Source organism: Peromyscus californicus, unplaced genomic scaffold, assembly GCF_007827085.1.
Source record: "Peromyscus californicus insignis strain IS unplaced genomic scaffold, ASM782708v3 Scaffold_3__1_contigs__length_106647218, whole genome shotgun sequence".
Classification (NCBI taxonomy): Eukaryota; Metazoa; Chordata; class Mammalia; order Rodentia; family Cricetidae; genus Peromyscus; species Peromyscus californicus.
The window spans coordinates 102,858,776-102,873,272 of NW_026294551.1; the positions used below are offsets into that span (position 1 = coordinate 102,858,776).

Consider the following 14,497-nt stretch of genomic DNA (forward strand, 5'->3'; position numbering starts at 1 on the left):
TTATTTATTTTGTATTTATTTTTAAACTTGTCAAATATGCTATAAAAGGGGTATGGGGTTGCCGGGTGGTGGTGGTGGTGGTGGTGGCGGCAGCAGCGCACGCCTGTTTACACCCAGCACTCGGGAGGCAGAGGCAGGCGGATCTCTGTGAGTTTGAGGCCAGCCTGAGCTACAGAGTGAGTTCCAGGAAAGGCACAAAGCTACACAGAGAGACCCTGTCTCGAAAAAACCAAAATTAAAAGAAAAAAAAAAAAAGAGGGGGGTGGGGAGAGATGGGGCAGCAAGCATTCACTGTCAAACCCAATGTCATGAGTTAGATCCCAGGACTCCTGCAAGCTGTTCTCTCACCTCCCCCATGTGCACAAATGTGTGAAAAAAACAGAAATCATGTGTGTCGTATATGCATGTGTGGCATGTATGGACGCCAGGTTGATATGTCCTCAACTGCCTTACCTCATTCTGAGTTAGGGCTGCTCCTCTCAAGCCAGAGCTTATTGTTTCAGCTAGGCTGGCTGGCCAACAAGGCCCTGCAAACCACTCGGGCCTGCATTCCCTAGCTCTGGGTTACATGCAGGTACCACTATGCCTACTGTTCATGTGTGTGCCAGGGAGTCCAACTCAGGTCCCTGCATAGCAAGCACTTTACCCACTGAGTAAACTTAAAAAAAAGATTTAATTTTTTTAAAAAGACCTTTATTTATAAATGTGAGTGTTTTGCCTGCCAGAAGAGTCATCAGGTCTTCTGAACTGGAGTTATAGGCATTTGTGAGCCACGATATGGGTGCTAGGAATCAAGTCTGGGTTTTCTGTAAGAACAGCCAGCAATCTTAACTGCTGAGCCATCTCTCCAGCCCAAGGTTCTGTAGTGGATAGCTGTTTTGTCTATGACCTTGAAGCACCACCCCTAGAGATGTAACAGGTAACTGCCCCACAAGCCTATGACCTTGAAGTACATGCCCCTGGGGCATGACCTCTCGGTGACCCTTAAGACCTGAGATATTACGCAGGCAGCTCTCTCTAGGCTCCATCTCCATCGTGGGACTTGGATGAGGGACTGATCCAGGTGGCAGGAACAGTGTTCCAGAACCTGTGTCAATTCTGTCCTGTGAGTTTTTCCCCTTAATAAATTCTTTGCCCTTTAAACAGACTCTGTGGATTTCTTGTTATAAGGTTTAATGTTTTTAAGGGAAGTAATTTGTATGTGTATATATTTGTATGTGTATATATTTGTATGTGTTTACTATATGTGTGCAGTGTCTTCAGAGGCCAGAGAGGGCATCAGATCCCCTGGAACTGATGTTATAAACAGTTGTGAGCTGCCATGTGGGTGCTAGGACTCAAACCTGGGTCCTCTGGAAGAGCCATTTCTCCATTTCTCCAGCTCATACAAGTGTGTGTGTGTGTGTGTGTGTGTGTGTGTGTGTACATATATACAGACAAATATATGTGTGCTGTTATATATGTATTATCTGGTGTGTATATCTATATATACACATATGTTTAGTTGAGAGTGAGTATGTGTGCTGTGGATATCGTTCTGTATAAATAAAACACTGACTGGCCAGTAGCCAGGCAGGAAGTATAGGCAGGACAAGGAGAGAGGAGAATTCTGGGAAGTGGAAGGCTGAGTGAGGGAGACACTGCCAGTCACTGCCATGACAAGCAGCATGTGAAGATGCCGGTAAGCTACAAGCCACATGGTAAAGTATAGATTAATAGAAATGGGCTAAATATAAGAGTAAGAACTAGACAATGATAGGCCTGAGCTAATGGTCAAGCAGTTTAAATAATGTAAGAGTCTGTGTGTTTATTTAATAATTGGGCTCCGGGACTGGCGGGACTTGGTAGGAGCTGGAGAGAAAATCTCCAGCTACACATGTGTGTTATTATGTATGTATTATCTGATAGCCACACACGTTTAGTGAGTGAGTGAGAGAGAGTGTGTGTATGTGTTTTGAGAAAGGGTCTCATTATGTAGATCTGGTTGGACTGGAACTACTAATATAGACCAGGTTATCCTGAAACTCACAGAGATCTTCCTGCCTCTGCCTCACAAGTGTTAGGATTAAAGGCATGTGCCACCTGGCTAAAGATTTATTTTTTTGATGGGGAGGGGGGGAACATTTCCTGAGTATATACATGAAGCCAGAAATCAAAGCTCAACCTTACGTATCATTGCTGAGGAATTCCCCTACCTTGTCTTTTGGAACCTGGGGCTCACAGACGAGGCTATGCTAGCTGACCAGTGAGCCCTAGCGATCCTCCATGTCCACCTCCGCAGCTCTGCGATCACAAGTTGGTGCTACCACACCTGGCTTTTCCCCGGGTCCTTCCGCTTTTATGACAAGCTCTTTACTCCAAGCCATCTCCCAAACCCTCAAATGCCTGTTCTCTATCAGAATGTTATGCTCAACCTTTCCATTCCAGAAACATTGATCAACTTCTAGACAGCACACTCCTTTCTTTTATTTCAGCAATGACCATGTTATCCAGTTATCTGTTATCTCCTCAGAAGCAGCAAAGAAAATGTCAAGGTCAGAAAGCAAAAGTGAATCCTAGAAGCAACACAAGTTATCTACCATGTTGCATTATACTTTAAACAGGATGTAACTATGTCCTTGAGAAGACAAAGTAGGGCCTGGAAGATGGTTTCATGGGTAGAGTGCTTGCCTTGTAAGCAAGAGGACATGAGCTCAATCCCTAGAACCTTTGCTAAAAGCATAAACATAAATAAAAATTTTAAAAGAGAGAGGAGAAACTAAACTGAGCAGGAGAGATGGCTCAGCAGTTAAAATCATTTCTCTTCCAAAAGACCTGAGTTCTGTTTCCAGCATCCACATGGGGTGGCTTACAACTGCCTGTAACTCCAGCTCCACAGGATCTGACACCCTCTCCTGGCCTCCACAGGCACCTGCACATATGTCACACACACACACACACACACACACACACACACACACACACACACACGTCACACATACACCACCACCACCACCACCACCCACATTCTTTAAAAGGGAAACTAAATAGTGAAACTCACCATGACAGCATCATTTGTTTCTGGGGCCGAATCAAGGAGATCGTCTATGTCATCCCCAAGGATAATGTCTCCATCATCTACAAAGGCGTCTGGCAGTGTGAAGGGGCTCTTCCCTCCATTTGCAAACACTGTGGATGGCAGTGGGCTCTCATCCACTTGCAGTTGCAAAACAGAAGTTACAGGCATAATAGGAACTGAGGCCAGCTCACTCCCAATATCATGAGGAAAACTGGATGTAGGAAGGGAGACAACCGGAAGCACTTCTTGCCTTAGGGTTAATAAATCTGTAACAGACATAGAAATCTGCTCACTCCAAGCCACTGTATTACAAAGTAAGAGTGCTAATAGCCAATAACAGAGGACATAAAAGCAGTCACAGTCTTGCTTTCATCACACAGCAATCTCACCTGACAATATGATATAATAAGCACAGTCTAAAATGGGCAAACTGGCAGGCATATTTCAGATGGTTAAGATGACAAGAAAAACATACCTGGCTCAATATCTTCCACGGAGTAGTTCACAGCCTGGAAATTAAAGCAATAGTGATCATGTTTTCAGGATTCTAAACTCTAAAGCAGTCTGAAAAACTCATCTTAAAAGAGTGATGCAAGCCAGGCAGTGGTGGTACACGCCTTTAATCCCAGCACTTGGGAGGCAGAGGTAGGTGGATCTCTGTGAGTTCGAGGCCAGCCTGGTGTACAAAGCGAGTTTCAGGACAGCCAGGGCTACACAGAGAAACCCTGTCTCGAAAACAAACAAACAAACAAAAAAGAGTGACGCAGGTTTGCAAAGACATTTGATAATGACACTAGAAATCAAAAAAACATTCAAACCACTTATCTCCTACTCTTTTGGTTTGTTGTTTTGAGATAGGATCTCATTATGTAGCCCTAGCTGGCCTGAAACTCACAGAGATCCACCTGCCTTGGCCTCCCCAGTGCTGTCATTAAAAGGTGTGTACCACCATGCCCTGCTTCTTCTTCTTCTTTGGAAACAATCTCATGCAGCACAGGCTGATCTCAAACGCGGAATGTAGCTGAGAATGACCTTGAACTTCTGGTCGTCCTGCCTCCATGTCTGGGATTACCAGGCATCATCAGACCTGGTTTTTTTACTTTCTTTTGAAGACAGATCTCTGTTGTCCTTACTCACCTCACTCTCCTAGGATCACAAGACTGCATGGCCACACTGGGAAACACTGTGTACTTCTAGCAGACACGCATTTCTCAAAGGCTAGTTAGAGGAGACTAGGGACTAATCTAGTCCCCATCCACCAGACTCTAACAATGGCTAGTGCCATCCCATCAACCACAAGACTTTAAAGTTTAAAAAGAGAGAAGAGGCTGGAGAGATGGCTCGGTGGTTAAGAGCACTGGCTGTTCTTCCAGACATCCTGAGTTCAATTCCCAGCAACCACATGGTGGCTCACAACCTCCTGTAATGAGATCTGGTGCCCTCTTCTGGCCTGCAGGCATACATGCAGACAGAACACTGTATACATAATAAATAAATCCTTTTCCAGGACAGGCTCCAAAGCTACACAGAGAAACCCTGTCTCAAAAAAGAAAAGAGAGAGAGGGGGGTGGGGTTTACCATGTAGTCCTGGCCGGCCTGGAATCCTATGTAGACCAGGTTGATCTTGAACTCACAGAGATCCTCCTGCCTCTGCCTTCTAAGACTAAGGAATCTATAGCCATTACTGACTTTTTTTTTTTCAATTTTAAAAATTAGATTTATTCATTTCATGTTATTGTGTGTATATGTATGTATACCACATGTGTGCTTAGTGCCCTGGAGGTCACAAGACAGCATCAGCTCCTCTGGAACTGGAGCTGCTGATGGTTGTGCACTCCGATGTGGTGCTGTGAACTGACCCTGGTCCCCGGTCCTCTGGAAGAGCAGCAGTGCCCGTAACTGCTGAGCCATCTCTCTGGCCTTTGGCTTTTGTTGTTGTTAATTTATTTTTTAAACCCCAATGTCTCTCAACACTAGTATCTGACCTGGATCCATGATTTCCACAGAAAACTGAGCATCTGTTCACACCCTGTCACAGGCTCCAGTGGCCTGCAGGAAGAGCTGGCTAAGACTAAATTTGAATTGTTTTGTTCTCTCAAGAGACAGGAAGCCATGGCCAGTTTCAAGTCTGAGGCATCAAAGACACACACACTAAAACTACAAAAAGCACAGTTGCTAAGACTTCCAATCCTCCTTTCTCTTTTGGCCTTTCCTACCTTGGCAGCCCCATCTCCAGGAACTGGTTTCAATGAGAGCTGAAATAAAATGAAAATGCAATTTCAAAACAGAACTGACTCAAGATTATAAAACAAAATGAAAAAACCCTGAGAGAAGTTTGACTTACCTCAGCTCTAACATATGCTTTCCTTATTTTAAATCCCAATTTCTGAGCTAATTCTTGAGTTAGTTTTATTACATGTTCATCCTAAAAAAGGCAACATTCATGAATATATCTGCAGTGAAACAAGCAAACAGGGCTGTTTTATTTCCATCTAGATACTTGATTGATTAGCTATTACACTGAACTGAGGCAGGCTGAAGGCTGCATGAGCACTCAATTCTTTCACGTACTATAGAGATACATGAGAGCAGTCAAATACTTCAGATGCAAACAAGTGAGCTAAAGTATCCATTCCATACCTGAGGCACTGCTAAGGAGCATTTTGCTACAGCGTCATAGGCCTCTCTGTAACGTCCTAAGTCACTCAAAGCCTTAGACTTCCGATACAGAGCCTTGCAGTTACTGGCATTAATACTGAGGACAGCATTACAATCTTCTAAAACTTTATCATGGAAACCCTGGTGGGAAAGGCCAAAAGAGAAAGCCAGAATCCCATGATTAATATCTCACTCTGATGCCTGTTTCAGACACAAAAACAAATGTGTGACCCCATTCTACGACTCTCAACTTAAACTCCAAGTTCACAATGATATTGTTCATTTGAGTGATTTTGTTAGGATACTCCACATATATAAAAGTAGGAAATTATCATGAATATCTATATACTCCCTATCCTATATCAGACAAATGTGAGTACTTTGTCACAGAGCCCTAGATCTCCAAGGAAGAAAGCTTGGATTTAAAAAGCAGTGATGACGCCGGGCGGTGGTGGCGCACGCCTTTAATCCCAGCACTCGGGAGGCAGAGCCAGGCGGATCTCTGTGAGTTCGAGGCCAGCCTGGACTACAAAGTGAGTTCCAGGAAAGGCACAAAGCTACACAGAGAAACCCTGTCTCGAAAAACCAAAAAAAAAAAAAAAAAAAAAAAAAAAGCAGTGATGACAATGAGGAGGAAAATATTTATTTCCTGTGAGAAATAAAACTTATTTAAAAACAAACAAACAGGGCTGGAGAGATGGCTAAGAGGTTAAGAGCACTGACTGCTCTTTCAGAGGTCCTGAGTTCAATTCCCAGCAACCACATGGTGGCTCACAACCATCTGTAATGAGATCTGGTGCCCTCTTCTGGCGTGCAGGCATACATGCTGTATACATAATCAATAAATAAATCTTTAAAAAAAAATAAAAACAAACAAACAAACAAAACAGCCAGGGGGCTGGAGAGATGGCTCAGTGGTTAAGAGGTCCTGCGTTCAATTCCCAGCAACCACATGGTGGCTCACAACCTCCTGCAATGAGATCTGGTGCCCCCTTCTGGCCTGCAGGCATACATGCAGACAGGACACAGTGTACATAATAAATAAATATTAAAAACAAAACAACAACAACAACAACAACAAAACAAGAACAAAAAAACAGCCAGGTGGTGGTGGCACTCGCCTTTAATCCCAGTACTTGGGAGGCAAAGACAGATTCATCTCTGAGTTCGAGGCCAGCCTGGTCTACAGAGTGAGTTCCAAGACAGCCGAGGCCACACAGAGAAACCTTGTCTTTAAAAAAAACTAAGTAAATAAATAAATAAAAATAAAAAAAACAACAACAAAAATACTGCAAACTTATCTTGCAAGATATTGCTCTTGGTTGGCACCTGGAAGCCCTCCAAGACTACAGAGCTATAACAACTATTCTTTGTAAAAAGAAAATTTAAAAAATAGAAGAAAAGGAAGGGACTGCCCATGCTCTTACCCTGATTTGAACACTGTACAGTGTATACACACACACACACACACATCACTAAACATCACATGGTACCCCACAGATCTCCAATGCTGATTGATATGTCAATTTTAAAAGTATAACGTAACTTCCAAACAGCTTATTGATCAGGAATACATTATAGAAAGCAACATCAGCCATCCGCGAGTACACATGAACAGCACTAGAGGGTCAGGGTGCAGCACAACGGTAGATGCCCCAGTATCATGCTACAGCCTTGAAAGCACGGGTGCTAGGTTCCACATCTAGTCCAGGACAAAACTCAGGAAAATGACTTTTTATTAACGTACTACATCTCTGAAGAAAATGCTCTAGAATTAATTTTAAAACTCCCAACTCACCATATTAGAATAGCAGGCAATACGATTTATATGAAGTTTTTCAATGATTTCTTTAGGAATTAAAATTTCTTCAGACTTTGCATAATCAGCTATACTCAAAGCTTCTGAGTACTGACTTAGAGAGCTACTCCAATCACATTCCCGATAAATATCATTTCCTTCATTAAAAAGATTTCTCACGAGAGCATGCAAATACACCTAAAAAGAGAAAATTACCTCTTGAAGCCAGAACAAGGTAAGACAGAAGTAAATACCATGATAACACCTAAAACTTTAGAAAGCATTGCTGGACAGCAGGGCAGAACTTCTGGAAGAAAGCTGCCACTGCTGCCTTGCTAGAAGTTCATCTTGCCTCCTTCTGCAAGAGAAAACTCCCTCTCCTTTTGAGGGAAAAAAAAAAAAAAAAAAGGTTAAAAGCACTTTGTAAGTGTATGTGTGTGTCTCTGATTCTGTGCAGGTAATAAGACACTTGGTGCAAGTCCTCAGTCAATAGAGTACATTTAATATTTATGGCTTCAAATCTGCTGCCATCCTCCTGCCTCTGCTTTCCAAGAGCTGAGTGTACAGGCATGAGCTACCAAGCCCAGCTTTAGTTTAAGCCTTTGACGAGTATTTCTGACAAGGCAATAGTAATAAATGCTTCCACTGCTGCTGTGCAGCACACTAGGGAGCACGTGCATGTAAGCATGCACACATGCATGGTACCCTTTATATTTGCACGTCTTGACCAGCACGGTCAAACCTTTCCACATTTTTATGCATCATTTACATTTCTTCTTTTAAAACATTGTTATTTGTGGGGGACTGGGAGGAGGGGAGGAGTGGTTTTATACAAGCCACCGTGCATGTGTGGGGGTCAAAGAATTTGGGGGAGTCAAATCTCTCCTTCCACCATGCAGAACCCATGGAAGAAATTCAAGTCATTAGGCTTGGTGCCTGGTGCCTTTACATGCTTAGCTATCTCTCTGGCCCTGTATTTCTTCTTTTTTAAGCTATTTGCTTAGATCATTTCCTGATTTAGGGGATGAGGCTAAGTAATTTGCTTATTGAGTGATTATACCCATTTATTGATATGTACCTTTTCTATCATAAGATCAGATAACTTTTTTGGTCCTAATACACACACATTTAAACTGACTAGATTGCCAGGGAACAAAGCAAGCATTAATGCCTGATGTGGCTTGTGATATGCCACTGAACCTCTGTGGCCCAGTTCCACATGTGGAAAACAAAAGGGTTTCTCCAGGTATTTCAGTTCAAATACTTTCAGACTCTCCTCAGTGTGGAGAGGAGAGGAAGAGGAGGAACTGAACACAGGGAAGGAGGAAAGTGGACACTTGGAAACACACACCTTCAGAGATTCCAAGCCACAGTGCTGTAGTCCAAGGTCCAAAGGAGTGGCCTTCTTCTTCCTATGTCTGGCCAATTCATCCCAGCTCTACCCTCCCACCCTCTAAACAACCCTCCATCAGTGCTGTCAGGACTTATCAAAATTGAAAATGATGACACCCACATTCTCTGTTCAATTCCACTCCACTTATTTTTGACAAAATAGTAGTTAGCTGGGCAGGCGCAAGCCTTTAATCCCAGCACTTGGGAGGCAGAGGCAGGTGGATTTCAGTGAGTTCATGGCCAGCCTGGTCTACAAAGCAAGTTCCAGGACAGCCAGGACTGTTACACAGAGAAATCCTGTTTAAAAAAAAACCAATCAATCAATAAAATAAAATAGTAGTTAATTGGCAGAGGGTTCAAAATCCATACTAACTCAGACTACACTAACACAGGAAGGAAAACGCAAGGCAAGTGTCCAAAAATGCCCCAGAGGCTGTCCTATACAGAAGAGGCTAGCAAGCGTTTTCCATAAATGAAAAAAGTGAGCATCTAAAGCACTGTGGGACATTTAAGTTCTGTCCTGTGTCACAGAGAATATAAAACAAATGGCTGCAGCTACAGGATTCTAATAAAGCTTTATTTGTGAAAGAGGGCAGCTGGTCAAGTCAGGTGTGACACACGAGGCCAAGGTTTGCCAAATTATGTTGCAGATTATAGTTCTTGAGCTACTGTGACTAGCCACAACCCTTCCCAAAGTCATTACCGCATATTGCTCCTGGGTCCCCTGGATATGACAGCGGAGACCTGAGAAGAAGAAACAAATCTATTGTAATTACCAAGATCTACTACAAGTGTTGTTCATTTGTTCTGAGACAGTATCCCTGATTGACATGGAACACACTGAGATCAGCCTGCCTCCACATCCCACGTGTTAGGATTACAAGAATGCTCCACCATGACAGGCTCCTTATCAGCATTATTCAGCCAGAAGTTATCTTTAACTGCACTTTTTAGGGGCTGGAGAGATAGCTCAGTGGTTAAAAGTACTTGCTGCTCTTGCAGAGAACCCTGATTCAGTTCCCAATACCCACATGGGAGCTCAAAGATCCAACAACACTCTCTTCTGGCTTCTGAGTGCAGGAATTACAAGTGCTGAGGTATTTCAGGTATGGGCTACCATGGCAACTACTGTTTCCTTAAGTACAATACTTCTCTTTCAAATCTACTCCTTTTCAAAAAAGACCTAATTCTTCAAATACCAAAAAGATTAAAAATTGACACTTTCTGATCCAATTTATTGCTGATCAGTGTCTCCTCCCCAGAAGGAACAAAGAGACCCTTCTGCCTGGACATGTCCCCAAGCAAAAGCTGTCTGCCACTGGTGCTGTCCCTTAACAGCATGGCCTGACAGCAAAAGCCTTCTGTGCTACCGATGTTCATTCCAGATGTTTAATTCACCAGAATGCTTCTTATAGGAACACATCCCAATTCTTCAGTCAAATTTGAGGGAAAGGGCTGCAACATAAGAGCTTTAGCACTAAAAACGAACAAAAAGAAGAATATAAAAATATCCATGGGTTGGGGATTTAGCTCAGTGGTAGAGCGCTTGCCTAGCAAGCGCAAGGCCCTGGGTTCGATCCTCAGCTCCAAAAAAAAAAAAAGAATATCCAAAAGGTGGTGCATGCCTTTAATGCCAGCACTTGGGAGGCAGAGTCAGGCAGATCTCTGTGAGTTTGAGGCCAGCCTGCTCTACACCAGTGAGTCCCAGGAGGACAGCCAGGGCCACACAGAGAAACCCTGTCTTGAAAAACAACAACAACAACAAAAAGAATACCCCAAAGGGATAAGGAAAAAAAGTGCTGGAATGAAAATGTCATTTTCAACCCAACCTGAACACTATGACAGTTCTCGGCTTGGTAGGTATGGGGGGTGCTTCATGCTTATAATCCAGTGCTTGTGAGGTTGAAGCAGGAGGACTGTAAGGAGTTTAAGGCTTTCTTGGGCTACAGTGTGAGATTCTATCTCACAACAGAAAACACCAAGAGATCTCTGACTTTCCACATGTGTGGACTCCATACATAATTCAGGAGAGGCCATCAGACAGCACACTAGTGGGCCATCAAGTGTCAAGTTCTTACTGGATGAACTGTAGACCTTCCTTAATGTCGTGCTGCCTTTTTCTTCTCTCCTCAGACACACTGGACATGTTACCCCGCACATCCACTTGCTAACTGAGCAATCTGTAAAGAAACAAGGCACAAAATTACTGCACCCGCCAGCAATTCTGGATTTCCCACTAAAACATCCATAATTCTAAGCACTCGGAAGGCAGAGGCAGGCAGATCTCTGTGAGTTTGAGGCCAGCCTCGTCTACAGAGTAAGTTCTAGGACAGCCAGAGCTACACAGAGAAACTGTCTTGAAAAATAAAAAACAAACAAACAAATCCATAACTCTAGGCCCTCACTCGGGCTAGAACACACACAGCTCCAAAGGCCCTGGACACTGAGGAGCCGTTAGGCCTTTCTTTGGGGTTCCTGTGGTTTTGTGTCCACAGCACGCTATTTTCAGACTGGTCAGGGTGCGTGACTCTGCTGCTCCCGTGGGCCCCTCCTAAACAGCCCACATGCAAGGCATCCCCTTATTGACACAGGTTTTGTCTCTTCCCCATCAACCTGCATGTGTGAGCGGCAGCAAGGACAGTCTTAGCCATGCTCAGCTTCTGGAAGGTGTCCACAGGGAAAACTTCACCTCCCCTGCCTCGGAGGGAATCTGACAACCTAGTAAGCAGAGCAAGAGCTTCTGAGCTAACCCTTACAACAGTATAGACAGGTCTAAACACAGTGACTTCATGCCACTGCTATCCATCCCTCTGACCAACCTTCACTGAGCAGTCCCCAGCAAGTTAAACAGAAGCCCTGAAAAGGGGCTGAGATAAAGGACAGATCTCCGGTGGTGGTGAGATGGCCCGGTGCGTCAGAGAACTGGCTGCTCTTCCAGGACGCAAATTCCCAGCACGCACACTGACCGTTCCCAACCATCTGTGACTCCAGTTCCAAGGAATCCAACACCTTTTTCTAGTCCCTTCAGACACTACAGGCATGTGGTGCACAGATATACATGGGCAAGACACCCACACACATACAATTTTAAAATATGGATTCCCTGATCCCCACTCTAGATTTCCTGGTCTCAGTGCTGATAGCTGCTCATTTATAGAGTGTTCTCTGCTGCTGGAGATTAGCAGTCTCTCTTGTTACCAGGTGTGATGATCAAAGAGATCTCCAGATAGTAGCAAACATCTTGGGGGGGCCAGCAGGGGAAGGGGCATTGAATCACCCTCGGCTGAGAACTGAGACCTACAATGAAGCTCATGTGTTCAGACCTGGAGACACCTCAAGCAGGTGGCTGAAATGTTCTGGTTTCACTGCTTGCCACTGTAATGTTATTTGAGGATATACAGGACTGGATGCCCAGAGGCTGACTGGCATGCATCTTTTTGGTCTTTCCAACACTGTCAAGTGTTAAGAATCTGTATGTGATACTGTAACAGCAGCACTCAGAAAAGACATCTACCACTTGCTTTCAAATATTCCCCAGGCATGGTAGCACACATCTTTAATCACAGAGCCAGTTCCAGGACATCCAGGCTACACCCTGTCTCAAAAAACTAAAAATAAATAAATAAAAATCGCATATTCCCCCAACTTATAATAGGAGGATCAGAATGAAAAGGCAGAATGTTGATTAACTGTGGAATTCACTTTGAAAATTTACAGAATGAGTTTTTAAAAAATCCATGACACTGGGGGATAGAAAGATGGCTCAGTGGTTAAGAGCACTGGCTGTTCTTCCAAAGGACCCAGGCTCAAGTCCCATCACTCACATGGTGTCTCACAAATGTAACTCCTGTCCCAAGGGCTGACACCCTCTTCTGGCACCAGGCATGCAAGTGGTGCCTATACCTGTGTGCAGGCAAAACACCCATACACATTAAAGCAAATAATTTTGTTTTTTAAGTTCACGACACTGAAGTAAAATGGCCGTAATGAAGTAAAATTTCTGGAATTTTTAAACAGCTTTTAAAATAGTTTAGTTAAGAAGCAGGTGAGATGGTTCATGTTAAGAATACTTGCTGAGGGTTGGAGAGATGGCTCAGAGGTTAAGAACACTAGCTGATCTTCCAGAGGTCCTGAGTTCAATTCCCAGCAACCACATGGTGGCTCACAACCATCTGTAATGAGATCTGGTGCCCTCTTCTGGCATGCAGACAGAACACTGTGTAGACAATAAATAAATAAATCTTTGATTTAAAAAAAAGAGAAAAAGAAGAAGAGTTGTTGCACTGGGCAGTAGTGGCATATGCCTTTAATCCTATTTAATCCTGGCACTTGGAGGCAGAGGCAGGTGGATCTCTGTGTGGCCAGCCTGGTCTACAGAGCGAGTTCCAGGACAGCCAGGGCTACAGAGAGACCCTGTCTCTTCAGGGGGGGATGGGGATTTGGCTCCTGGCTAATGATAATCGGACTTTATAGCTTTAGGACTATTTCCCTAGAAAGTGCTAGAACACCTTGAACTCTGACTTCTTACAAAGGGCACAGGGCAAAGAGCTAAATATTCAAGCATATGATTAGAAGGAAATATGGTGGACATGGTGGTGTACACCTTTAATCCCAGCCCTCGGGAGGCAGAGACAGGTGGATCTTGGTGAGTTTAAGGCCAGCGTGGTCTACAGAGTGAGCTCCAGGACAGCCAGGGCTACACAGAGAAACCCCGTCTGGGGGGGTGGTAGGGAAGAAATTAAAAAATCCTCTTGAAAACTGAGGCCAGAGCCTCACTTGTCATTGTCCTGTCTTTTTGAGATAAAGTCTGACTCTCGCAGCCCTGTCTGGAGTGAACTCCAGATGTAGTCCAGGCCAGTCTTGAACTCTTGATCCTCCTGCTTCCCTCTCCTAAATTTGGGAATTATAGGCCCCGCTCAAAAAGTTGTTTGTCATGCTGGGAAACTGGACCAAAGGCTTCACATGCATTTGGCAGGCCTGGCAGGCATGCTGTACCACAGAAACACACCCCTCATCCCCAAATAGCCACAAGTTTAGTATATCAGGCAATACTTAAACACAGTGTGAGGGGCTAGAGAGATGGCTCAGCGGTTAAGTAAACCTACATGGCAGCTCACAATTGTCTGTAACTCCAGTTCCAGGGAATCTGACACTGTCTTCTGACCTCCATGGGCACCAGGCACTCACATGGTAAATAAACATGCCAGAAAAATACTCATACACATAAAATAAACCTAAGCAACAGTGTAATAGCATTTCATTTTCAATCATGTTTTCAGTTTTTCTCAAAATCTCCCCACCCCCCACCCTCCCACCCCCCTACCTCCCATACAGGGTTTCTCTGTAGTTTTGGTGCCTGTCCTGGAACTCACTCTGTAGACCAAGCTGGCCTCGAACTCACAGATCCGCCTGCCTCTGCCTCCCAAGTGCTGGGATTAAAGGTGTGCGTCACCACTGCCCGGCTCAAAATCTTAATAAAGAATTCCAAATTTACTGTAAACATTTTTTACAATGAAGACTATGTATGTATATACTACCTAGATTCTACAAATTATATTTTTCAATATTTATTACATCTGTCTATCTTTAGC

At 43.9% G+C, this 14,497-nt stretch overlaps 1 protein-coding gene across 1 annotated transcript in view; it reads right to left on the minus strand.

Moving 5' to 3' along the window:
- The window catches only part of Zc3h7a (zinc finger CCCH-type containing 7A), a 40,161-nt gene that overhangs the window by 18,390 nt on the left and 7,274 nt on the right, over nt 1-14,497 (minus strand). Inside the window, 9 exon segments of the mRNA XM_052759484.1 lie at nt 3,041-3,324; nt 3,534-3,567; nt 5,275-5,313; nt 5,403-5,483; nt 5,699-5,857; nt 7,515-7,712; nt 9,610-9,630; nt 9,632-9,650; nt 10,985-11,086. Coding sequence (XP_052615444.1) covers nt 3,041-3,324; nt 3,534-3,567; nt 5,275-5,313; nt 5,403-5,483; nt 5,699-5,857; nt 7,515-7,712; nt 9,610-9,630; nt 9,632-9,650; nt 10,985-11,052 — 903 coding nt within the window. The 5' untranslated portion in view covers nt 11,053-11,086.